This window comes from Tursiops truncatus, chromosome 18, assembly GCF_011762595.2.
Source record: "Tursiops truncatus isolate mTurTru1 chromosome 18, mTurTru1.mat.Y, whole genome shotgun sequence".
Taxonomy (NCBI): domain Eukaryota; kingdom Metazoa; phylum Chordata; class Mammalia; order Artiodactyla; family Delphinidae; genus Tursiops; species Tursiops truncatus.
The window spans coordinates 66,451,329-66,478,770 of record NC_047051.1 but is presented as its reverse complement, the minus strand read 5'-3'; the positions used below and the strand labels follow the sequence as shown (position 1 = coordinate 66,478,770).

Genomic DNA, 27,442 nt, shown 5'->3' with positions numbered 1-27,442 from the left:
TAAACAACAGAAATTTATTAATTGTCTTACAGTTCTGGAGGCTGGAAGTCCAAGATCAATCTGTCAGCAGGGCCATGCTTCCTCTGAAGGCCCTAGGGAAGAATCTCTTCCAGGCTCCCCTGCTACCTCTAATCGTTCCCTGGCTTGTGGCAGTATAACTTCAGTCGGTCCACAGCCTTCCCCCTGTGCGTGCATCTGTGTCCAAATGTCCCCTTTTGATAAGGACACCAGTCATTTTGGAGTAGGACCCACCCTAATGACTTCTCCTTAACTTCATCATCTGCAAAGATTGGATTTCCAAATGAGGTAACATTCTGAGGTCCTGGGGACAGGGACTTCAACATCTTTTGGGGAGAACACAGTTCAATCTACCACAGAAGCAAAGAGGGAAACAGAACCCAATAACCATCTCAAGCCTTCATAGCATCTCCTCCCTCTCAGATGAGGTAGCAGTCAGCACTATCACGTTCTCTGATTTTTTTTTTACCAGTTTTTAATAGTATTGAGTATGCCCTTTTTCATCTCTTTTGCTCATGTTGTAGTAATTTAGCTTTATCCTTACACTTAGGCGAAAGCTCAGGATTCACCCCCTTTTTAACATCCATTTTCTTCTGTAATTGTTTAAATATTGCCACTCTCCCCTAGAAGGCTTATATATGCCTTCTCTCCTTCAATTCTGGGTAAAGAGATAGGTTTTCAAAAACTATTGTTTTATGCCAGATGCTGTGTTAAATTGGCATCAGGTAAATTCTCTTTTCGTCCCTGTGAGTCATCCTTACATCAACGATTATGCTTTTTCTTATAATGGATTTGAGAAGAGGCCAAATCCTATGCCTTACCATCCTCTCTAGAAGTTCCTATCGGCAACAGTCCTATGCTTGAACAAGTTCATTAGTTAATCAGAAGCTTAAAGATTAAAATATTGGTTGACAAAAAGAGGTAAACTCAAATGGAATACTCAACTGGGTATTCCATGTCTGGATTGAGGGAAATTAGCATTGGGTGAGAATACAAGTAAACTCCTCTTCCTTTAACTGCAAAGAACATCTACAATCCAGGCACACACTTGGAGATATGCTTGAGAGTTGGCAAAACTTCATGTCTTCTTAAATTGGGGAAAACAAGTAGAAGTCAAGCAATTCGTCGATGTTTTAAAATTATTGAATTGTGATATTGGATAATCAGAAATCCCAGCATAGAGATTGTGGTTTTCAGAGTCTCTTGCAGAAAGGCTTTTTTTTCCCCCTAAATTATTTTCACAGTATTATGCATTTTATAAGAAGGTCCATGGAAGAATGGCCTCATTGAAAAAGAACTTTTTAACTTTTCGTAAAACTGTAACTGCACATGCAATTAATGGTAACTGTTTCTGTACCATGACCACAGAATAAATTCTGCCATATGTGATTAAGTAGAAGTTTCAACAGATTAGTTCCTATTTTTGTCTGAATATTTAAAAAAAAGAAGAAACTTTCTCTTGCTATTGCAGCCAGAAAATTAAAGCTGTGTTCTATGTATTTGTAGACTAATGCATTAATCTGCTTTGTGAAAGCATTTATCCCTGTAAAGAGGGATAGAACTTGTGCTCAAATAGCTCTACCGAGTGTCTGCCAGCTGCCCCAAGTTCTGGGAAGGAGATAGTATTAGGCTTCAATGTTCGTATATGAGAACACAATATAATATTACTCAGAAGCTGCTGTGATCATTAGAATCAAAAGCACTCTGGAAACCAGGAGAGAGGGAGGTAAACCAACACTAATGAGTAATCCCGGTATCTCCAGAACAAGGTTGTAACTCAAATAAAAACACATATTCTAGTTCACAGATAGTTCTGTCAAACTCCCTGTTGACTTATCTTCTTTTGCCCTCCCCAGTTGTATTTGTCATTGGCAGTGGAATGTACAAGAAGGTCCAGCCCCAGGGTAATGTCATGGCTAAAGTCGCCAGGTGTATTGGGGTAAGTATTTCAGTAGTCTTCTCTCTCAATCACATTTAGTCACCCCAGAGCCTTCTACCTCCTTTAAACTAAAATTCAATGAACCTTTGACTTAACTTTAGACATTTTATTCTTGTTCTTTCCTTTTTTGATAAATTGAAGTTTCTTATAAAACTCACCAAATGGAAAAGGACACAAACAGAACTCAAAAAGGGAAGGATGGAAATGGCTATTGAACTTATAAAATAAGATCAGTGGTGATAGAAAAGCAAATCAAAGGGACTCTTTCCCTCTTAAAATGATAGACAACATCTGATGTTTGTCAGGGAGCAGTGAAACAAAAATGGAGAGGTCTGGTTTCATAGTGTATATCCAGAGTCTGAAGTGTGGAAAGTGTCAGTAATCCTACATGCAGGAACTAAGGCCAAGAAAATAACTTTTAAAAATGAACACAGCGTCACATGAAAAGATTATCAATGTATGTAATACTTAGAAAAAAATTTATGACAAAAATTGAAGTCCAGCAAGTTGCTGAAAATAGAACAGTGTTTAACTTATAGTGCATCTATGTCATACTACGCAGACATCAGGAGTCTTGTTTCCAAGACTATTTCACCAAATAGGAACATGCGGAATATGGTTTCTTCCATGTGCATCTACACGGTATGTGTCCACACAGGCACATTTTAAGGCAGGAAATCAATATTGAGTGTAGGAATTTTTAAATAATGGAGTCAAATAACTTTATTCTCAAATGTGCTACCCATTTTTTTTTAAAGGAATATCTACATTGTATAATCAGGGAGTAATGTGTCACTCATTTTTTTTAAGTGTGGGTAATCTTTTGGATGTAAAGGCAGCCTTAAGATAATTTTAGTCACTTACTTTCCCCTTTTCCTGATGTTATTGTGTTAAACTATACATGTATACTTTATCAAAGTCAAAAATTCTCCCGCCTCGCTGCTATTCCCTTTTCCTCCTACACTTTCCTCTAACATTGGAACTATTCCCACCACAAAGCTTTTTCCAGTCTAATAGGAATGATCCAATTCCAGTGATCTCTAAGTTCTTTCTTCCCAAGTAACTGATGACTTAGCCCCAACGCCAAAAGAACAATTTCAAGCTATTTAGTCATGAAAATGATATTGTTATTTCCCAGCATCCTAAGTCACCTTGTAGCTTTGAGTTATTGCTTTTAAGTCACAAAGTCACATGCATGTCCCCAGCTGGCATCACCATCGCCTTCTCCTGCTGTTACATCACTGTGAATGCACTTTGCTTTCCTAAAGGCATCTTACAAACAAGGAATCTTGGAAGCCTCTAATTTTGTAATGGGTGGTGGTAGGTAGGTATGTTTTTTGGATCAGTGCTTACCATGTTTTAAAGTATGTTCAACTATAATCTTTATTTTCTTCTACTTCTGTTTCTATGTAGTGAGTTCTCCCTCTCCTTCATGTGACTGTAATACATTATAATAGGCCTTCACCATCCAGTATGGTAGCCACTAGCCACGTGTGGCTATCGAACACTTGAAATGTGGCAAGTGCAACTGGGGAACAGAATTTTAAATTGGATTTCACTTAAATTAATTTAAATTATGTAATTTCTTATACACGTATTTCTATGTAGTGGGTTCTCTTAAATTTCAAAACCAGTACTCAATTCAGTTATTGGACAGCTTTTAAATATGTTTGAAACAACTTAGGTGTGTAAGTCTAGTTTTTCAAGCATAAATTTTAGACAGTGTAGATACAGATCAAACATTTCTGGTAAAAATTTAGCATCCAAATTGAAATGTGGCGTAAGCGTGAAGTATACCCTAGATTTTGAAGACTTGGTATGAAAAGAGAATGTAAATTTTTTCACTAATTTTTTAACATTGAGTACATGTTAAGACCATACTTGGGGTTTGTTGGGTTAAATAAAATATATTTAAAATGAATTTCACCTGTTTCCCTTTTACTTGTTAACATGGCTACCAGAAAACTCAAATGGCAAATGTGTCATGTGTTGTATTTCTACTGAACGCTCCTCTCTAGAGAATCCGGAGAGTAAAGTAGTAAGTAACAGCGTGATTTCGTTTACCCCAGCTCAAACGCTCTCAGTTAGTGAGAGGTTTGAAATAAATGCATGTCATGCCTTTAGCATCATCATTATACTAACATCTACAATTTTATATTTTGCTTCTCTTGTAAGTCTTCCATTAAAGGGAGTTTCATTGAAATGTGTTGCACTGATAAAGGAATAAGTTCTGTTTTGAAATCTGATTGTTCTTCCTTCCTTCAGTTTGCCATCAAAAATAGGGTTAGGCATCGGAGTAAGAAATTTCCCAAGAGGGAGCATTGGCTGGACTGGGCTAACGAGAAATACGACGTAAGTGATGATTACAGCCTCAACGGCCCCAGTGATCGTAATGCGTATTATTAAATAGGCTACATGGACAGAATTATCAGTCGTATCTTCATAAACTTTATTAGCATTTTAAATAAGACTCTGTGTGAGAGTGCTTATTTATATTGAAAAGACCTTGAGAAACAATGGATATAATTTATCTGGAAACAATATTACCTCTTCATAGTTATTCATGTGGAATAATCTGCTGTTCGTTATATGTCATTATGACCACATAACTTTAGTTTGAATATCGAAGGGTTAAGTGATGGTGGTGGGATTTACATTTGGTGAATTTACACTTAAATTTGAATAATTTACCTCCTAAAGATGTTTTCACTCTTATTTTCAACACCTTAGGAATTTGGGGTTTTCTAAAGAAACCTGTGATAGGGTTCTTGGAACAATTACTCACCTCCCAGCTTGTCTCTAGATGCAAATATGTCTACGCTGAAAATAGCATTGGCTGAGAGCTCTGGCACAGGTCATGTCTGATTTGTCCCCGCACTCACTCCAACTGCAGGAGCAGCTCATCTCTCAAATTAAGATGGTTACAAGAGTGATGTTCCTGTATATTCCTCTCCCCATGTTCTGGGCCTTGTTTGATCAGCAGGTAATATGCAACTGTGTTTCTGTACATCTTCATTAACAAAACATTCTTTGGGCATTACCGCATGGCAAGCTGTACCTACTTAGTATTTAGCTCCTGAAAATGTTCTCTTCCAGTTCCTTTTTTACGTTTCATTTATTTGGTAACTGTTCGATCACCTAGGGTTTCTTTCTTTCTTTCCCCCCCTTTTTTTTTTAATTATCTAGAGGGTTCTATCCACATTTCTGTGACAAAACAATGAAGAAAAGTAGGCGGGGTCGAGTAGAGGAGCCTTGGGAAAGACAAGTATCCAGGACTCCTGCCAGCCAAATTGAGAATTCAGAGCTTTTCTCCTGATACAGCATGTAAAAGCTGTACTGTACTGTCTTTTATGGGATACACAGAGTATTTAGACTGAGAGGGACTTGATATCTTCCACGCTGAAACGGGATTCTTGGGCTAGAAGCACCATCCAGAAATGTGAAAGGCCTGCCAAAGTCATTCTAATCAGAGCAGGAGCTAGAACACATCATTGACTTGTCACCCTGCTCTTTCTCCCACAGCTGGAAGATGTGTGCCTAGGAATTTTTCTAAATAGGGTTAGAAAACCCAATGCATGACGCTCAGTAGCCAAAGTGATAAGCTATCCTTTCTTTTAGAAACCGGGGTTTAAGAAGAAATTTACACACGTGTATGGTCTTATTGTACAGGAGGGATTATTAAAAGGGTAAACCATCTCTTGGAAAAAACTGAGAATAGACATTAATCTCCTTATTTGTAAGTATGAAATTTCGACCAACATCTTAAGAACAAGTTTTGCATGTTGGGCGGGAACTGGTTATTCGAATCAGGCTTGCACTAGAAATGCACTGAGCACCTTTTATCTGTGTGACTTGGCGTAATCCCTTAACCCTTCTGAAAGGGTAATAACCCAGGGCAAGGCTGTGAGGATCAAAAGAGAGAATGTATAGTAAGTAATCAGTGACTGGCTTGTATTAAGTACTCAGCCGGTGGCATATTTCCTGACTTTCGATGATGTTCTCCTAGTAGAGATGATAGATTATGTTGAAAAATTCACATATCCAGTTCTCCATGGAATATATAACATATACTTGTACAGTCCTGCATCATCTTTTACTACAAAATAGGTTGAATATAAGTAGGCTGCCCAGGTTTAAATCCATCACTCTCTTAATGGAATTACATTTTAGGACAACCTAGGCTGTCAACGATAGGCTTTTTTTTTTTTTTCCACATTTGCGTTATATCACCATTTTACTTCTTAAAATTTACTTTAATGACAATGATACTCCCTTCTGGTTTTTTGTTTGTTTGTTTGTTTTTGTGTTTTAACATAACAGTAGGCTCTTAACAGTAATAATGTTCCTGAAACTGTGATCCCAGTGAACATAAAATAGCCTCAGGGTGTGAAGATGCTTTCACCTTGCAGGTGATGTCAACTTCCCAGCAAACCTCAGAAATGCATTTCTGTCTCTATGAAGGAGAGCTTATCTCAAAGTAGTACTTTGTAGGCTCTCTGTGAGTGGTTGGAGTACTATTTGTTGTTAACTGAACAGCAGAAATGCAAGTTGTTTCTTCTTACCTACAATCACAGTGGAACTGGGAGAGGAGCCTGATACTGAAAAACATCTTTAAACCCCATAGCAATTCAGACCTCATTCCTGATTTGGAAAAGACTCCACACTGGCATATAAAATGCTTAAAACCCACATTCCCAGATGACGCAGTAAACTTAACTTGTTTTTAAGGGCTCCAGGTGGACGCTGCAGGCAACAACTATGAATGGGAAAATTGTAAGTCTGGGACCTGGAGCTATTTTACGGCCCCTGGTCCCTATTCCTTTGCTTTAGCCCCTTTGCCCCCTTTTTGCTTCTCTCTCATAACATTCCAACCCCCCAACTGATCCTCTGTGCGAACTTATCAATGAGATTTTCCCCCTCTTTTTAGGGAATTATTGAAATTCAGCCAGATCAGATGCAGGTGAGAGAAAATATTTAAGTCGCTTCCAGAGCTCAGAGCCACCGCTGAGGCAGTAACAGCTCCTCTCCACTTCCTCTGCAGACCGTGAACGCCATCCTGATCGTTATCCTGGTTCCCATCATGGATGCTGTGGTGTATCCCCTGATCGCAAAATGTGGCTTCAATTTCACGTAGGTGACCCTCGGGTTGGGGTTCGGACTCCATGTGTCCCAGGGCTTTGCAAATGGGCTGCGCTCCCTCAGCTCCCAGAGCCTCAGCAGAAAGAATGTCTGGCTCCTCTCCCATGACGCCACCTACGTGAGGGAGTTTTCAAAGAAATATTTTCGAATCAGATGTCTATGTGCTGACGTTTCTGAAAATTTGCCCTTAAAATAAAAGTGCTATTAATGGCACCCTGAAAAAGCCTCTCATTAAGGCTCCCTTGTATGTGTAGATGATAGAAATAGTAACTGTGGTCCAAAGTAGTTTCTAGAATTTAAATGTCCAGATGCAGATGAGAAGCTGTAACATTTATCCTCCTTAGTCCTGGTCATGAATAAGAGACAGAGAGACGCTTGGAATCCACGTGTTTTGGAGGGGAGTTGGTTTTGTCTGGGGGAGGCGGGCGGGAGAGGAGCGCTTCCCTTGTGGGTTTACCGTCAGCTTGCTCACCTGCGGCTGGCTGAGAGCCACCCTTCTGCTTGTCCCGCCAGCTCCTTGAAGAAGATGACGGTTGGGATGTTCCTGGCTTCCATGGCTTTTGTGGCAGCTGCAATTGTGCAGGTGGAAATCGAGGTGAGCTGCTTTCTGATTCTCCAGTGGCCTTTCTTGGTGGGTCTGGTGGAGCGTCCTTCTCCAGGACTGAGAGGATGAGGGAGGCCAGGGATTTGCTGATAAACTAATTCCTGGGGCTGTGGACGATGCGCTGCAGGGCAAAACAGTCCCTTTCAGTCAGCGCGCCCTGTGGGTTCTTGTCATTGCAAAGGACGCAGCCAGGAATAGGGCCAACAAGGTGCACTCAATTAGGAGAAAACTTAGATGGCAGTTACACAGGGGCTTCCGTTTATAATACAGTTTTTATAAGGGGAGGGAAGTTTGTGGAACTTGTTCTTTTGCTATTTAAACTCCTAGGAGATCTGGTTAAAAGAGGTTCGGCACTCACAAAGTCCTTCAAAAATATGTAAATTGTAATGGGAAATTGTTCATGGGAAGATGCCTTTTGTATCCTAACATTCCTGATGATGGTTAGTGCCCAAGCTAATCCACATGTCTGTTGGACTCAAAATGGGACTGAACTAGATTCCTAATGCTGTTCGTCTGAGAGCAGCTCTCAGAAACAGGGTGTTAGGTAGTATGTAAGATGAGAGGTAAAATCTCTCTCTCTCTCTCTCCCCCCTCCCCTCCCCTCCTTTTCCCACACCTGCACCCCCACGTCTCTCTTTTTCTCTGTCTCTTTCTCTGTTTCTGTCTCTGTCCCTCTCCCTCCCTCCCTCCCTTCTCTCTCTTTAAATTTTTAAGCGTGGTAACATACGTATAACATAAAATTTGCCATCTTAACCATTTCTACGTGTACAGCTTGGTAGCACTAGGTACATCCGTATTGTTGTGACCTCAATCCCTAGAACACTTCTCATCTTGCAGAACTGAAACCTTGTACCCATTAAACAACTCCTCATTCTACGTCCCCCCAAGCCCCCAGCCATGACCATTCTATTTCGTCTCGTTGAATTTGACTGTTCTCTGTACCTCATGTAAGGGGAGTCATACAGTATTTGTCCTTTGGTGTCTGACTTATTTCACTGAGCACGGTGTCATCAAGTTTCCTCCATGTTGTAGCACATGTCAGAATTTCCTTCCTTTTTCAGGCAGAATCATAGTCTTTCATACGGATATAGCACATTTTGTTGATGCATTTATCTGTGGATGGACATTTGGGTCATTCCACCTGTTGGCTGTGGTCAGTAATGCTGCCTTGAGCTTGGGTGTGCTCACTTTCTCTTGGACATCACTAGCTTTATGCTAGTGGGAAATGAATTGTGGGGCTAAAATAGACGTGGATTACTTCAGTGACACTGGGATTTGAGAGAAAAGGCAGAAACCCTGAGCAGGGTGAGAGGCAGGGGGCTCCCAAGCATTGGGAGGGGATATTCAGAGCACTATGTCCAGGGCTGAGGTCTGAGCTTCTAGAGTTACGAGGGAGAGCAGACCTCAGGCGCTACAACAAGATCAACCTTCATTTAGGCGACGGTTACTCTGACCCCTCAGGTATCAGGCTTCATACATCAGGCATCCTTTGACCGGGTCTGACCTGGAGGTGGCTAGGTAGGACCGAGAGCAGCCTCTTGCTGACTGCTTCCATGTTCTGTCCGAGCATCACTTTCTGTGGGCGCCATGAAGTGCAGGATTGGAGGCCTCCTGGGCTTCGTGGTGGGTACGTTGTGTGCCTCAGCCAGTCCACCTTCCTCGGCCAGGGGGAAAGTGACTCCGGTGCCACGGTTAAGGTCATCTTCGGTATGCACTGAAGACCTCACTGCCAATTCTCTTTTATTTTGCTCAGAAAACTCTTCCCGTCTTCCCCAAAGGAAATGAAGTCCAAATTAAAGTATTGAATATAGGAAATGATAGCATGAATATATATTTTCCTGGAAAGACAGAGATACTTAACCCGATGCATCAAGTAAGTAGAAGGAAATGCAACTTTCTTTTTCCTCTTCTGACCTGAGTTATCACAATAGGATTTGGAGAAGCCGATCTTCTTGGTTCTTGTGTAAATCCAAAGATGAGCCCAGAAGTGAAATGTCTTCATCTCTGATCTCATTTTGGCTTCACTCTGGACCAGTGTGCTCTAATGTGTCTGTGAATCACCTGGGGAGCTTGTTAAAATGCAGATTTGTGACGAGTGGGTCTGAAATGCTGCATTTTTACAAGCTGTCGGGTGACACTGCTGCTGCCGGTACGTGGAACCACACTTTAAATAGCAAGGTTCTGGGTCAGCGGTTCTCCACCGGAGCTATCAAAACAGCCCCCACAGGGAACACTTGGAAATCTCTGGAGACATTTCTAATGGTCACAACTGGGAGTGTGCTTTTGGCGTCTCCTATGTAGAAGCCAGGGATGCTGACATGCAGCCCCCTCAACAAAGAATTATCTGCCCCAAATGCCAACAGTGCTGAGACTGGAAAACCCTACTGTGGATGGATGGTCATTGGTCTCGATGAGAGCTTCTCAACCTTACGTCTGGAGAGCTTTGACAATTCTGACGCCTGCAGCCCAACTCCAGAAATTTTGATTTAACTGGTCACATTCCCGGTCAGCCACCACTGAGAACCACTCCCTTAGATCTTGCCGAACTAATAATCGTGGAGGAGGAAAGAATGTTTGACTCCCGATGCTTGGGAAAGCCCAGTATTGATTTTCACCCAGGTTGTTGCTTTTCCTCAATGCTGTTCTTTGCCCAATGGTAGAAATAATTTCCATAGCATTTATCTTCCTAAAATGAAAGTAAAATGCTGGATGAAAATCATAATTCTTGTGGTAATGCTAAACAACTTCAGGATAGAGTCCACAGGGGTGGGCTAGGGCGGGGGCTGAGACAAACCAATGCCAGCCCCCATCAAGGCATTTTTGGATGTGTATGAACATGACCTGGGAAGGCCAATAATATGCATGACAGTGTTAGTGCAGAATAAGGCTCTGGTATTAACTGTGATTCCTTTCCCCCCATTATAGACAAGTGATTTTATGACTTTCAGTGCAGACAAACTGACAAGTATAAACATTTCTTCTACTGGATCACCACCCACTCCAGTAAAAGACTTTGAGCAGGGCCATCGCCATATCCTTCTAGTCTGGGCCCCAAACAAATACCAAGTGGTAAGTAGCTGGACACCTGCAGCTGACTCTTGACTGTGCTATTGGAGACTGTGCTATTGGCCTTTTAGTGGTGTGACTTTTTTTCCTCCCCATGTAGTATTATATTAGATAATCCTCAATTCTTCCTTTTTCAAGGACACAGTCATTTGACTTCCAGTAAAGGTTTGACTGGTGGATGGGAAGGGTTAATAGTAATTTTACAAATTTTAAAAAGACCTTCTGGGCATGGTATGGTGTATGTGCACACAGGTCACACAGAGTACCTGTATGGATTCTCAGAGACTTTTTGAGATAAAGTTTCAAATATATCTTTAATGGCATTCATTTAAAAAATTTGCACTGAGTAATTGGGAAATTAGAGCCGTCTCTAAAAAAATAGAGTGAATACATCAGGTAAAAGCAGTAGAAATGCATAAAAATGATTTCATAACAAAATATAGGCATCTGGATATTCCATTCAGCATATAAAGAAGCTATGAAGGTGTAGTTGACCTAATGAAGGAGTTGTGCGTATTCTGTAAGGTGAATTTAAGTGAGCTTGTACAGAACTGCGATATGGAGTTAAGACTTCTTGGTAATGTGTTTAATTAGGGAACTGTTGAGTGGCTTGCCCTAAATTCTTGGAGAGCAGTGTTCTGTGGAACCACTAGAAAGCAAGCATGAAAAGTTGTAGAGGCTCATCTTAACTTCAGGTGAACCAGGGCTGAAGAATGGAGCCCAGCAAATGTAGTCATGGTGCCCTTAGCTCCTAAGATAAATGCCAACATCACTCTCCTTCTGAACTTATTCTGATAAGTTAGATTTGAAAATGTTTTCTTTCTCAGGTAAAGGATGGCCTTAACCAGAAGCCAGAAAATGGAAAAAATGGAATCAGGTATGTGTATTTCTTTAAAACTTAAGTTATATCAGCTTCTTACATAACTAATGTATACCCACAGTAAAATTCAACTATAACAAGGATATAAAATGAGAGTATGTGGTTTACCCCAAGAATGTAAGGCTGGTTCAATGTTTTTTTAAAAAATTTATTTATTTATTTATTAAATTTATTAAATTTATTTATTTTTGGCTGCACTGGGTCTTTGTTGCTGCGCGTGGGCTTTCTCTAGTTGCGGCGAGCTGGGGCTACTCTTCGTTGCAGTGCACGGGCTTCTCATTGCGGTGGCTTCTCTTGTTGCGGAGCACCAGCTCTAGGCACGCGGGCTTCAGTAGTTGTGGCACATGGGCTCAGTAGTTGTGGCTCACGGGCTCTAGGGCGCAGGCTCAGTAGTTGTGGCTTACGGGCTTAGTTGCTCCGCGGCACGTGCGATCTTCCCGGACCAGGGCTCAAACCCGTGTCCCCTGCATTGGCAGGCGGATTCTTAACCATTGCGCCACCAAGGAAGCCCTGGTTCAATGTTTTTTAAATCATAAATAAAATCCATCATCTCAATAAACTAAAGAGGAAAAGCCACATCATCATATCAATTGATGCAGAAAAAGCATTTGATGAAATTCAGCATCCATTCATTTAACAACTCTCAGCAAACTAGGAACTGAAGGGAACTTCCTTACTCTGAAAATGTACATCTAAAAAAATCCAAGCTAACATTGTACTTAAAGGCAAAAGTCTAAATGCTCTCCCCCTAAGATCAGGAACCAGGTTAGATTGTCCACTCCACTCCTATTCACAATCCTTCTGGATGCTAGTGCCATGAGGCAAGAAAAATAAGTAAAAGCATCTAGATTGGAAAGGAAGAAATAAAACTATCCCAACTCACAGAAGACAGGATTGCATCAACAAGTCCCAAGGACTACAGAAAAAGCCCACAGAATCAGTAAGTGAGTCTAGAAAGGTTACAGGATACAAGGCCAACAACAAAACGAACATATTTCTATATACTAGCAATAAATGATTGGAAACTGAAATTTTTAAACTATACCTTTTACCATAGCTCAAAAAAAAGTGATGAAATACTAATTATAAATCTTATAAGACATATACAGGATTTGAGAGCTGAAACTACAAAAGGCTGATGAGAAATCAATGAAGACCTAAATAAATGGAGAGATATGTTGGTTTCATTGATTAGAAAACTTAATATAGAAAAGATGTCAATCCTCCCCAAATTGATCTATAGGTTTAGTGCATTTCCTATCTCAATCGTAGCATTGGTTTTTTGGTTTATGATTTTTCCAGTTTTATTGAGGTATAATTGACAAAATCATATATATTTAAAGTATACAACGTGATGATTTGATACATGTATACACTGTAAAATATTTACCACAATCAAGTTAATTAACATATTCATCACCTCAAAGTTGCCCTTTTTATATTATGAGAATTTTAAGATCCAATCTCTTAGCAAATTTCAAGTATACAATATAGTATTAATTAGTCACCATGCTGTACTTTATTTAGATCCTTAGAACTTATTCATCTTAAAACTGAAAGTCTCCCCTCACCATTCCCTCCTTCCTTGGCAACTACCACTCTATTCTCTGTTTCTATGGATTCAACTTTTTCTTTTTCGGTTCCCCATATAAGTGACACCATACAGTATTTGTCTTTCTCTATCTAGCAGATTTCACTTAGCATAATTGGTCAGTGTAATGATCCAGAAATAGACCCACCCAAGTACAGTCAACTGACTTTTGACAAAAGTACAAAGACAATTCAATGGGCTAATAAGTTTATTCTTTTAAAAAAATGGTGTTGAAACATTTGGACACTCATATGTAAAAAGTGAATTTGTCCTAAACTTCACATTTTATACAAAATTATATAACAAATCTTATACATCATGTAGGAAAATTAACTCAAAATTGATTACAGACCTACATGTAAAATGTACTATTAAATTTTTATAGGGAAACAAAATCTTTGTGACTTGAGTTCTTAGATATGACACCAAAAGCATAATCCATAAAAGAAAAAAAATAAATTTTCTCAAAACTAAAAACATCTGTTCTATAAATCTCACTGTTAGGAGAATGAAAAGGTAAGCTACAAGCAGGGAGAAAATATTTACAAATCACATACATATCTGACAAAGAATTTGTACCCAGAATATGTAAAGTACTCTCAAAACTCAATAATAAAATAATCCAGTTAAAAAATAGAGCAGAAGATTTTAACAGACATTTCACCAAAGAAGATACACAAGTAAGCACATGAAAAAATGTTCAACATCATTGGTTATTGAGGAAATATAAATTAAAAGCACAGTGAGTTTTCATGACACACCTATTGGCTGGCTATAATTTTTTAAGCTGACAATATCAAGTGCTGGTGAGGATACAGAGCAACTAGACCTCCCAATGCATTGATAATGGAAGTGCAAAATGGTACAGCCATTCTGAAAAACGGTTTGGCAATTTCTTGTCAAATTAAATAGATACTTACCATGTGAGCCAGCCATCTCACTCCTAGATATTTATCCTAGAGAAATGCAAGTTTATGCTCACATAAAACCTATACTCAAATGTTTATAGAGGCTCTGTTTATAATCACCAAAGATTGGAAGTCACCCAAATATCCTTCAGTGGGTGATGGATAAACAGACATCAGATTTTATTGCATCCATACAATGGAATATTACTCAAGAAAAAAAAGGAACGAACTACTGATTCATGCAACAATATAAAAGAAATTCAAGTGCATTTTGCCATCAAAGAAGCCAATCTCAAAAAGTTATACATACTATATAATTCCATTTATATGACATTCTGGAAGTGGCAAAAAAAACCCTAAGAATGAAGAACAGATTAGTGGTTGACATGGGTAGGAGTGGAGGAAAGGTTTAACTACGCGGTAGCATGAGGGAGATTTGGGGGCAATGGAACTGGTCTGTATCCTGATTGTGATGATGTTTATATAAATCTAGACATGTGTTAAAACTCATAGAACTATATAGCAAAAAAGCCAGTTTACTATAAATACACTTTTTTAATAAGAATAAATTGGGGAAAAATGAGAGTAGGTCTCCTATTTGCCTTAACCCTTACTGCAATTCCCATTTCTTTGTGGCTACAACCGAATTTCTGATTTTAGCTTTTACTAGCTACCACTAGAACACATTAATAGAGAAATAAGTATATTATTACGGTGGTATCTACTAATTTAATGATATAAAGAAATTAATGTACTCTTCATCTCTCTTTACTGCCCATGTTTCACACTGTTAATACTTAACATTTATTTTTCCGTGTATTTCATGTGCTAGGTGGAGTCTAAAAAATAGATCAATACACAGGATTTACAATATTGACTGTATAAATATTAGTTGTAGTGTAATAAGAGTGATCAGTCTGAAAGAGAAGAGAATGTAACTTTATAAACTTGAAAATGTATCCTCAAAGGGAAATGTTCTGAATGTCAAGATTCATTGACATTCCATGAATTGTTCGGTGGTACTGCATCTTGATTGCCTTAATTTAACCAAGGCTTTCTCGCCTAGCTTTTGTTTTTTCCTGTAACTTACTTGACCTCTCATTAACAAAAGCATAAGTCTTTATCCCCAAGGTGAGCGGATCCAGGGCTCCATGTCTCTGGAAACCTTCAGCATGCTCTTTGATCTCACTGGAACCTTTGCTCTGTAACCTTGTGATGCCACTATCCTCATAGAATTTTCATCGTATGCCCAGGTTTCTGCCTTTCTTTCTTGGATCTCGTGTCATCTTTCTGGGACACCTTTCTTGTTTTGCTGTGGGATATGCTCAGTTATCTTGTCAAGAGAAGCTGTGAGGTAAATTGCAAGCCCTTGCGTGCCTGAAAATGCCTTTTTCTGTTCGTACACTTCATCATAAGCTTGGATGCTATTTTCTCCCAGAACCTTGGAGGGTTTTTTTCTACTGGCATCTAGTACCTAGTTGTGCAGACAAAAAAAAAACCCAACAAAAAGCGTCTGCCAGTCTTTGTAGTTGGTTTCATTTTCTTCTCCCCACGCTTTTGTTATCTCCTTTCTCCTTGGTGTTCTCACAGTTCTCTGCAGTGAAAGTAAGTCTAGATGTGATTTTATTCATCTTGCCTGCACTAGGCCCTTTGAATGTTTGGTTCCTTGCCTCGTTTTCTTTGTTCCCTTCTGTATTCGTTTGCTAGGGCAGCCATAACAAAGTGCCACAGACTGGGAGGCTTAAACAAAAAGAAAATGACTTCCTCACCGTTCCGGAGGCTGGACGTCTGAGGTCAAGGTGTCGGCAGGGCTGGTTTCCTCTGAGGTCTCTCTCCTTGGCTTGTAGATGCCGTCTTCTCCCTCTGTCTTCACATGGTCATCCCTCTGTGTGTGCTTGTGTCTTAATCTCCTCTTCTTATAAGGACACCAGTCATCTTGGATTAAGGCCCACCCTCATGACTTCATTTTACCTCTTTAAAGACCTTGTCTCCAAATACAGTCCCATTCCAAGGTATTGGGGGGTTAGGACTTGCGCATATGAATTGAGAAGTGGGGAACACGATTCAGCCCCTAATACCTTTTCCAGCTTCTGGATTGTTGTTCTGTCCCTCACACACGCACATACACACAACTGCCTTAGCAGACCTGGAAGGAAGTACACTGATAACGGTCACCTGGCCCTTTCCTGACCTTTGTATTTGATTCTGAGCTGGCAGCACCTCTGGGATTTCCTTTGTGCCTCAGAATCCATTGCTTTGATTTTGTCAAAAATGTCTCCCGGGCTTCCCTGGTGGCGCAGTGGTTGAGAGCCCGCCTGCTGATGCAGGGGACGCGGGTTCGTGCCCCGGTCCGGGAAGATCCCACGTGCCGCGGAGCAGCTGGGCCCGTGAGCCATGGCCGCTGAGCCTGCGCGTCCGGAGCCTGTGCTCCGCAACGGGAGAGGCCACAACAGTGAGAGGCCCGCGTACCGCAAAAAAAAAAAAAAAAAAAGTCTCCTGACTTTAGAAACTTTGGACAATTTAGATTGTGGTATCCTTTCTTGTTCTGGTGCTGTTAAAGCTTCGTTCTTCTCCTCCTCTTCCTCTCCTCCCCCTCTTCCTTCCCCTCCCCGTCTTCCTTCCCCTCCCCTTTTCCCCCTTCCTCACTCCTCTCCCTCTCCCTCTCCTCCTTCATTGTCTTTGATGAGATCTTACAAAAGAAGGATACATGAGGTCACCAACACTTAACTCCACCAATCCATCCATGTGGTAAAAGATAAACCAGAAACTTTTTTCTTTTTATTGGCAACAACAAATTCTTAATGGATCAAAGGTTTTATTATTTATTATTTCAGTAATGCCCAGGTGACACATTTTAAAAAAAGGGAAGTTCTGAAAAACTAGCGTCAGAAACAAACTGATAATTAGAACAATTTCAAAAATTTCAGGAAGTCAGACTTCTGAGTAATATATGAACTAAAGGAATAGTATATAGAATCTTAAGCAAAATGGAATCCTCTTAATTATGTGGTATCAGGAAGCTGCAGGACTTAACAGACTACAGTCTTTTAAATAAATGGCAAGGTACTTCATTCAAAAAGTGGTCGAGAGTTTGATACTAATCTTTCTCATGAATTTTTTTAACATTACATATTGCTACATATATATGTATCTATAAACAATATGTTTTTGGCATGTTTTTAAACTTAAAATGTTATTGTTGGGCTTCCCTGGTGGCGCGGTGGTTGAGAGTCCTCCTGCTGATGCAGGGGACGAGGGTTCGTGCCCCAGTCCGGGAAGATCCCACATGCCGCGGAGCGGCTGGGCCCGTGAGCCATGGCCGCTGAGCCTGCGCGTCCGGAGCCTGTGCTCCACAATGGGAGAGGCCACAACAGTGAGAGGCCCGCGTACCGCAAAAAAAAAAAGAAAAAAAAAGTTATTGTCTTGTGTATATGTCATTCTGCAATCATATTATAAAATATATTACATTAAAAATATTATTTTAATATTTAGTCACATTCATATATGTGTCCCTTATCCATTCACTTAAACCATTGTATAATATTCCATTGCATAGATATACCACAATTTTTTTGGTCCATTCCTCTGTACAGGAAATTTAGGTTATTTTCATTTTTCCAAACAATGTCACAGTCCACATTCACATATGTTTCTTTGTCCACATGTGGGAAGTTTCTCGAGGGCAGTGATCTTTAAACCTTTTATCACATTCAATAAAAATATTTTGAGCATGTACCCACAATGTATGAATATGGTATCCTTTATAAATTATAAATGTATATAAACTACTGTACCAAACTAATATGTTCATCGTAAGTAATACAAAAAAGAAATATAAAAAGGATGAAAGTTTTAAAAAACAATATTTTACAAATATTTTTATTCAGTAGTGGTACAGAAGTCATTCATGTAGATAATGTGATTGTATGCTTCCTTGGTTGCTAAAAATCTCAATTTAAGATTTACTGTCAGTTCAGTTTATTTCAGTCCTGGTCTTGATGACTGCCATACTGAAAAAACACTCCCTTTAAGGAGGGAGTGTAGCTGGGACATGATTGGCCATAAGTAGATTCAGAAAGATATCTTCATTTTAAAAATTGTGGAGTTTTCCAAAAATGGCACTGGAAATCCACATCCAAAGGACTGACGTTGAACACCCGCCTCACTGATCCCATATATAAAAGTTAACTCGATGGGTCATAGACCTAAATATAACTAAAGCAATACAATTTCTAGAAGAAAAATAGGAATGAATCTTTGTGACCTTGGATTAGGCAGTGGTTTCTTACATATGAAACTAAAAGCACAAACAACAACAACAATAAAAATACTAATAGGCTTCATCAAAATTGAAAACATTTGTGCCACAAATGATGCCATCAACAAAGTGAAAGACAACCGACAGGACGAGAGAAAATATTTGCAAATCATATAGAAGAGACTTATATTCCAAATGTATGAAAATTATTACTACTCAATAGTAAAGGGACAGATAACCCAATTTTTTAAATGGGCAAAGTATTTGAATAGACATTTATCCAAAAAAAATACTGTTGGCCAAAAAGTACATGAAAAGATGCCCAGCAGCATTATTCATTAGGGAAATGTGAATCCAAACAACAAGATACCCCTTCACATTCACCAGGCTCTAATAAATAAATTTAAAAAAAAAACAGGTCATAAAAAGTGTTGGTGAGGAGGCAGATAAATTGGAATCCTTATACACATCTGGTGCGAATGTAAACTGATGCAACCACTTTGAAAAACTGTTTCTCAAAATGTTAAACATAGAGTTACCAGATGACCCAGCCATTTTTCACCTAGGTATACACCCACAAGAAATGGAAATATATGTCCACTCGAAAACTTGTAGATGAATGTTCATAGCAGCATTAGTCACCATAGACCAAATGTAGAAACAATTCAAATGCCCATTAACTGATAAACAAAATGTGGTCTATCCATACAATGGAATATTATTCAGTGATGAAGAGAGATGGAGTACTGCTGTATGCTGTCACATGAATACACCTTAAAAACATTATGCTAAGTGAAGGAAGCCAGGCACAAAGACCTCCTGGTGTATGATCCCATTTACATGAAACGGCAGGCAAATCCACAGAGACAGAAAGGAGATTAGTGGTTGCCAAGGGCTGTGGGGAGGGGGCATGGAGAGAGACTACTCACGGGCTTTGAGTTTCTTTTTGGAGCGATGAGAACTGGACTCTTGTGATGGTTGCACAACCATGTGGCTGTCGTGAAGTCACTGAATTGCACACTTTAAAGGGGTGAATTTTGCGGTATGTGAACTATAGCTCATAAAGCCTTTTTTTAAAAAATTTTTTATTGAAGAGGAACAAATATCTCTGTCCCCTCGTTATAATTTTTTTTTTTTTTTTTTGCTGTACGCGGGCCTTTCACTGTTGTGGCCTCTCCCGTTGCGGAGCACAGGCTCCGGACGCGCAGGCTCAGCGGCCATGGCTCACGGGCCCAGCCGCTCCGCGGCACGTGGGATCTTCCCGGACCGGGGCACGAACCCGCGTCCCCTGCATCGGCAGGCAGACTCTCAACCACTGCGCCACCAGGGAAGCCCCACTCGTTATTCTTTAAGGAACTGGTCCCATCTTGTTTTCTCAGCTGGTTCCCACTCTCCATCCCTCCTCCCATGATCACTTTGTAGCTTAGATCCTGGTGCTCCTAAGATGTCAGGCCAGCTTGAAGCCTAGTGGACCCTAGGATTTGCCTGATCAGAGCTCTTAGAGCACAATTGATCTGGAACCTCCGCTTTCCATGCCTTTTGAAGCACTCAGAATGTGTTTGCTGTTTATCCTCTTCTATTTTCTGTGTGTATATGAAAACACATCTGATACGTGTGATGTTGCTTTTTTTTTTTTTCAGATTATTTCCATTCTTATTGGTATCTTGTACCAGCCCTGAGACATATGTCAGGCAGGCAGTAGTACTCAAGCCTTAGGATAGGATTTATTCAGTCTTCTGGCTTATATATAAAGCCAGGCCCCAGGCCCAAGGGTCTACTTCCTAATTGCATACTGTTTCCGCTGTCTGTCTTTTGAATGGTTCATCTTAACCTTTTATAAAAGTGGCATTTACAGTTTGGAGCAATATTCACTCTATTAGGCTCCTGTTGACCTACATCAGGTTCAGTTTTCTATTTTAATCACCTGTTAAATGACACCAAGTCAAATGTTTCATTCATAAAAATGTTCTCTCAGTCCCTGGAATTTGACCAATATTACTTATTGCCACAAAGTAGATGAAACTTGGCCACTGTTGACAAAAAAATTAATCAATAGTCTATCTAAAGGAGAAGTAGAGAATTTTATTTGAGCAGATCTAAAAGATTATAACCCAGGAGACAGTCTTTCAAAAAACTCTGAGGACTGTTCTCCTTGTTAGAAGTCAAAGGTACTTCATTGATACAAAGGTACCTCAAGGGAATTCTCTGGTGGTCCAGTGGTTAGGACTCCACGCTTTCACTGCCGAGAGCTTGGGTTCAATCCCTGGTTAGGGAACTAAGATCCCACAAGCTGCCTGGCATGGCCAAAAAAAAAAAAAAAAACACCACAAAGGTACTTCAAAATACACATTTTTGAGGCAAAAGATTGTACATCAAAATGACACATTTTTACATAAGGTTCACCAAAAACACATAGTCTAAGTCTGCACATACAAAGCAAGCAGTAGGTCACCACAACCCCTTACAGAATTAGGAGAGAATGTTATCTTCCAAGGAGTTACACTGCTGACGTCAGAAGAAAGGGAAAAAAAATTGATCTTTATGGTGGAGCCAGCATTCCCACCTTTGGGGAGGTCAAGTTAATGTATAATGCACACTGCATATTAGGGAGTGCTCAATACAGAGCAGGGAATGTTATGTTTCCATATTCTTGTCCTGCCTTAAAACGTAAATTTTATTCCATCACCATGTATTTTAGGGATGTGGAAGTTAAATTGTTCTTTATGGTACTTAGGTGTATACTGTTATTACTTCTCGTTCTCTGAATTGGATAACCTTCTGTATGCCTTCAATCACCTATCTGGTAGGAGAGATCCGCTGGTCTTATTTGGGGTAGCCCCCTTCTCCCTGGGGCAGTACGAGAGTACCAGAGTCTTCTCTAGCCTGGAACACTTGAGGAAGGGATCTCTAATCATCTGTCCACCCGGCCACCACCTATATGGTCCTTTGGAGGCAAACAACTCTCAAACGGTCCCATTGAAGCTTGGGCACAGGGAATGTTTCAGAGACTGGAAACCTTGGGACCCAGCACCCAGTCCTACTGGGTGTTCCATTCCCAGCCGTATTCCCATGGGGTGCTGATCACTGTTACTCCACGACCTGCAGACACAGGTCTCTGCCATCTGAAGGGAATTCCTCAAAACTGTCTCTGATTGCTGGGCTGGCCCATGTCTTCCTGTCCACTCCTTGGAGCCCCTCCCTGCCTGAAGCTGCTCTTTAAAGTAAAGGAAATGAATGGGCTTCCCTGACGCTGTAAAAGAAGCCCCAGTTGGAGGCTGTCTTTTAGGTACTCGGCAGCTACTGCTTTTGGTCCTTCATCACTTTGGCTGTCAAGCTTCTGAAATAAGAAGCGCAAAGACATGGCTGCCTTCCGGAGGGGGAGGAGATCAGCAGCTATTTCAATCTGTACTTAATATCCCAAAATACCACTGAAATAGTTCCTAGTCAGAGAGTACTTAGAACAGTTCCCGGCATTTACCTGTGTTAAATAAATTCTTTTAGGTGTGTTCTCATGAGGTGAGCAAAGACAAACCTAGAGTAAGTTACTTTCTGCCTTTATACTGTAGAAATCTTCTGCAGACATCTTAAATTCCTTCCAAAAGGGAACAGATCCCAACTTCAGATACACATACTGTGACCTGGAGCAAGTCATTCCATAGTCCACTCACAAGACAGATGGTTTTCTGTTTCAGATTTGTAAATACTCTTGCTGAGAGCTTCAGTGTCACAATGGGTGAGGAAATTTATGAAAACGTCACCAGTCACAATGCCAGCGAATATCATTTTTTCTCTTCTGGCAGGTAAGTACCTGCAGTGGACACTTTGCTCCCAAGTTCAAGGGTTTCAAGTCTTTTCCTTTAAATAATACATTGAAACTTTCAATACCAAGAACGTTAATTTATATTAATCTTCCTTTTCATAGAAAGAGCTTCACAATAAACTCATCAGAGATTGCACAACACTGTGGAAATGAGTTCGAAACATCCTACCTTGGATTTGGTAGTGCGTATACCTATGTAATCACAAGGAAGGTTAGTAACTCATTGCACTGAATCAGAAGTTCCACTCAAAGTTTATTGATATGAGTCCTTGAAAACAGGACATAGTAATGATTTAACAGAGTGATATTAGGATCTGTATTTTAAACGAATTTAGAATTAATTCAGTTCACCACTAATTCTGTGGTTTATCATTGCCTTAAGTTCACCTTTAGAATAAAATTAAACAGACTGACCTGCTCTAAACGTTCACATTGACCACTGTCCTCATAGACTGTCAACATGGGCCTTGGAAGCTTTTCGTTCAAAGAGCTGGCAATGTTTTCAACAAACCTGACTTCCAATCTGCTCTCTTATTTAAGAAGAAAAAGCTAGTGAACATATTTTCAAATCCTACCAAGTCCATCCCATCCCAAGGATAAAATGCAGTATTGCATATTTACATTTAAAATGTGTGCTTTCTGGATAGATCCTTTGGTGTAACCCTGAAGGTCCAAATTCAGTTTGCCTGTCTGAGCAATTTTTATTCTGGAAGCAGTCTCGATTTTCATTTCTTCTTCTTGCTTTTGCCTTACTGGTTTAGGATAACGGCTGCCTCGAACCGATAGTAGTTGAAGATATTTCCCCGAACACAGTCAGCATGGCCCTGCAAATCCCCCAGTACTTCCTCCTCACCTGCGGCGAGGTGGTTTTCTCCGTCACGGGATTGGAGTTCTCATATTCTCAGGTTTCCTATCTGTCGTTCTGTACACCCCTCTCCTACAACCCTGCCTTCAAATAATGCTGCTGGGACTTAGTTAAAAGCTGGGGTAGCCATGTATTTACAGTGTAAAAGAAAATTCTAGAAAGCATTATGGTAGGTTCTACCAAACAAGGTTTTAGAAATTACCAAGTCTTATTTACTGAATAAGAATATTACCGTTTAGGGAATTCCCTGGCGGTCCAGTGGTTAGGACTCCATGCTTTCACTGCCGAGAGCACAGGTTCAATCCCTGGTCGGGGAACTAAGATCCTGCAAGCCACACGGCGTGGCCAAAAAAAAAAAAAAAAAAAAAGGAATATTACAATTTAGCATCATGAGTGTCCATATATAGGTATCTGAATTCCCAGTCACATGCTAGAGATTTGGGGTCCTCAGTAGGAAAAACTACATTAACGACCATTACCAGGGTCGTGATGGTCAGTGGATCCCACGTTCTGAAACAACCTGTTCATAGCAGGCTCATGCATAGGTCTGTGTCCTCATTATTGTTAAGGTTCACTCGAGGTCTCTTTGTAGCTCCCAGTAAACACACTGATTAAGGCCTAGCTTTTATTTTATTTATTATTATTATTTATTTATTTATTTTTGCGGTACGCGGGCCTTTCACTGTTGTGGCCTCTCCCGTCGCGGAGCACAGGCTCCGGACGCGCAGGCCCAGCGGCCATGGCTCACGGGCCCAGCCGCTCCGCGGCATGTGGGATCTTCCCGGACCGAGGCACGAACCCGTGTCCCCTGCATCGGCAGGCGGACTCTCAACCACTGCGCCACCAGGGAAGCCCAAGGCCTAGCTTTTAAAAGTTAAAAAGTAGTATTGCTTTTGTGACTATTAGACTAATGAGGCACATTTTGCTGACCTAAATTAGAGCTTAGGTTCTAAACTATTTTTTCAAAATACAGTGACAGTCGTCCTAAGCCCAGCGTGCCTAATACCTTCAAGTTTTGCAGTAAAGATGTAAATAAGAGCTGGGTAATGCCTTTCTGCGATGACCTCACAGTCTAGTTAAGGAGATGACTGTAACACAGGTGACAAGAGTTCTAAGAGAAGTTTTGGTGACATAGCGGGGAAGCTCCTCAAAGAGCACGGCGACAGCACAGAGAGCAGTCTCCATTTGGGGGGAAGGAGAGGTTGGACTGGATGGCTTTGTCTGAAAATTCTTCTGTAGAAGCAGAATCGGTTCACCTATAGATTCGTCCATTTCATTAAGATGCCAGCTTTGCAAGCATGTGGAGAGTGAAAAACAAAGGATCCTTGTGTGTTCATACCACAGGAGCATTTGGGATGTCTTGTTATCCAAGTGATAATCCTTTTTGCATTTAGACCAGCCTGACTCTTAATGTGCATTTCGGGGGTAGACGGCCTAATGAAGGGAGTCGGTGAGTTAGCTGTGTTCTCCCGCTCTGCGGTTGACGTCTACATCGGGACTCACTCTGTTTCGTTTCCTCAGGCTCCTTCCAACATGAAGTCAGTGCTTCAAGCAGGGTGGCTGTTGACAGTGGCAGCTGGCAACTTCATTGTCCTTATCGTAGCAGGAGCGGGCTCGTTCAGCGAACAGGTACTGGTGCAGACAGAGATCGCGCGTCCCTCTGTCTTCTCACCTGTTAATCGTCATCGCGACGACCCTCCCTAGCTGTCTGTATACACACGTGGTCCTCTTGGCTAATGGCTGAGGAGAACTGCCAGACCAGCCAGACAGGGCAGATACAAAAAGGCCTTATGGCCAAGTGCGTGCTGATGCTTCTTATTTCTACTTGGAAAATAACCAGATGTAACCAGATGGGGTTAACATACCTACACGCTCATATGGTTTTACTACCAAAGGAAACATCTTTCCTGGCCTCAGTGAATGCGGCTCAGTGGCCCCAAAGCAGGCGTGTTATCCAGAAAGTTTCACAGTACCTAAAGTTAAAGCCATCCTAAAGGTTGTCGTAATTTTTCCCATTAAAATAAAATGAGGGCTTTTCTGGTTCTGGAACTCTCCATCAGCACTCAGAATCTCTGCCTCATGAGGGAGCTGTCCCTTTACCCCATCAGACTCATTACTTCCCCCACCAGGTCCCATCAGAGCCTGTGCTAATCCTGCATGCTCATGACCTCAACGTTTTGCCGAAAGATAACATGGGGGTCTTACCTGAGAACACTTCAGCACATTCTTTTTCCCTCAAGAGTACTCTGCCTGGTGTGCTCTGGGTCCCCATCCTTCCAGGGGCCAGCTATTTGTCTTAAGACTCGGGTTTTTCGGAAATTTTGTCTCGTCTTCTTAAAGTCCTGGGTGTCTGCACTCCAGAGCCGTTCCAAGAATGTGACTGTTACATTGGGCATTCAAGAAAAGCTGGCCATTCTGTATCTGTGGCAGTAGCTACCAGTTTCCCCTAACAACTTCATTTCCAACACCTTCGATCTGGATGTCTCTAGAAAACATACCCGCGATATATACATTCCCATAACCTGTATTGTTTTTGTTTCTTTCCTTGCTCCAACTTCAATTCCTTCAAAGTGGGCCGAGTATGTTCTGTTTGCGGGGTTGCTTCTGGTCGTCAGCGTAATATTTGCCATCATGGCCCGATTCTATACGTACGTCAGTCCAGCAGAGATTGAAGCTCAGTTTGATATGGATGAAAAGAAAAAGTACCCGGAAGAGAGTAACCCATATCCCAAGTTGGACTCCGACTTACAGACACAGCTGTGAATATCAAGAAGCAAGTGGAGGACGGATTGGGCCCAGGATGTGCCCAGGTGTCTGTCCCCTGGGGGCAGGACACTCTGTTGTATGGCCGCTGATGGGGAAGACTTCAGAACTGTGAAACAAACCAAGAAAGCTGTTCTCTAAGCAGCCAGCAATGAACCTAACACTCTAAAAGAAGTCCTTTTGTTTGTTTGTTTTTCAGAGAAGTCTTATTTAAAGCATACACACACACATACACATACTTTTACAACACTGAGTCCATACCCTGCCTTTAACTCCTTTCCTAACACACAAAGTTATTTTGGCCTAACTTGAATTTTTGAAATGGTGGCAAAGTTCCATATTGTTTGCATTCAAACACTCTATGGAAACAATGTTAAATGAGGCAAAAAGTGACTGTTTAGGCTTTAGAATGGTACACCATAAGGACCGGCTAGTAGGAACTGGTAACTTTACCTTCTGTTTTTAGTTTTGTCTTTCCAGTCCCTACCTCTTTTTAAATTATGTATAACTCAAAAAACTACTCAGGTAAAGGCAAGTCATGATTTTTAGAGTTTCAATGGTATGAAATAAATTCTCATTCTTAAGAGTAAGCGTCTGTGTATTTGGGTGGGGGCAGAGTAAGAAATCCTTAACATTTCCTTTCCTGATTATAAAAGCTGTGCCCGCTCATTAAAATTTCCTCAGAAGGTGATAAAAGCATGAACAAAGCAAGACCCACATACAGTAAATTCCAGGAACATGAACTATCGAAGTTCGTTTCCTGCTTTTCTCGGGGTTATCTGTGGCTACACTGCTCTTTTCTACTAGGAGCTTCCCGTGTGCGTATTTTTGTACCATCTCAAAGTGTTTTTCTCAATACTCGTGAGCATTTTTCTACTTGAATAAAAATCGTTCCAAAATATTATGAACACTTCCTGCCAAATTCATCCTATAGATATTTATCATATAACCATTCCCAGGTATCAGACTCAGAACGAGTCCGCTTTGGCACTCTTGGAAAAACGAGCAACAGTTCTCAGACAGACGTGTGCACAGTTCTGAATGTGGAAACTGGTTCCTGGGTTAGGAGCTTGGATCTCTAAGATGCTTCATGCACAAGCTTGTCATTGCAGTGTGGAGACGGAATGAAACAGAGAAACAAAGTCTAGAGTGAGAAACGCAAATGTAATGATCAAAGCTTGCCGAGGACCTTTTCTACCCTTTGGATCAAGTCCTCATTCCTTAACTGTTTCTTCTGTGGATATGTCACCTTTCTCTCTGATCTACCAACTTCTTCTAGTTCCTGGAATGCAATGGGTTCTCACTTCTAGTCAAAGGCAAAAGAAAAATCAGGTCTTGAGACACTTATTTTCTACCCACCCCTCGCCCACGCACTCCTCCTGGCAAAATGCTCTTCATATTCAGGATCCAGGCCACTTCCTCCAACGGTTTTCCTGTTCCCCAGTTTCGTTACCAAATTAAGTTGCATGGTCCCTGTTTGAGCCCTAGCCCAGCTGGGTTCAAGAAGGCAAATAACAAAACTGAAGCTGAGATGGACACAGCACAAGCTTTATTCATGGGCCAAAGAATGGAGAAACAGGAGGTAAGTTCA

General features: G+C 40.9%; 1 protein-coding gene across 2 annotated transcripts in view; it reads left to right on the top strand.

Annotated features, from left to right (window-relative positions):
* SLC15A1 (solute carrier family 15 member 1) overlaps positions 1-26,437 on the top strand; it is a 49,074-nt gene extending 22,637 nt beyond the window's left edge. For both annotated transcript variants that reach the window (XM_004314836.4, XM_073795376.1), the window contains 15 exons: positions 1,875-1,957; positions 4,223-4,309; positions 4,851-4,940; positions 6,686-6,730; positions 6,885-6,917; positions 6,999-7,087; positions 7,610-7,691; positions 9,454-9,573; positions 10,626-10,769; positions 11,594-11,643; positions 22,096-22,203; positions 22,326-22,434; positions 22,985-23,128; positions 24,610-24,717; positions 25,660-26,437. In XM_004314836.4, the coding sequence (XP_004314884.2) occupies positions 1,875-1,957; positions 4,223-4,309; positions 4,851-4,940; positions 6,686-6,730; positions 6,885-6,917; positions 6,999-7,087; positions 7,610-7,691; positions 9,454-9,573; positions 10,626-10,769; positions 11,594-11,643; positions 22,096-22,203; positions 22,326-22,434; positions 22,985-23,128; positions 24,610-24,717; positions 25,660-25,851 (1,484 nt within the window). In that variant the 3' untranslated portion in view covers positions 25,852-26,437. The remainder of the gene's footprint in view (positions 1-1,874; positions 1,958-4,222; positions 4,310-4,850; positions 4,941-6,685; positions 6,731-6,884; positions 6,918-6,998; positions 7,088-7,609; positions 7,692-9,453; positions 9,574-10,625; positions 10,770-11,593; positions 11,644-22,095; positions 22,204-22,325; positions 22,435-22,984; positions 23,129-24,609; positions 24,718-25,659) is intronic.
* The last annotated feature ends 1,005 nt before the right edge of the window (positions 26,438-27,442 follow it).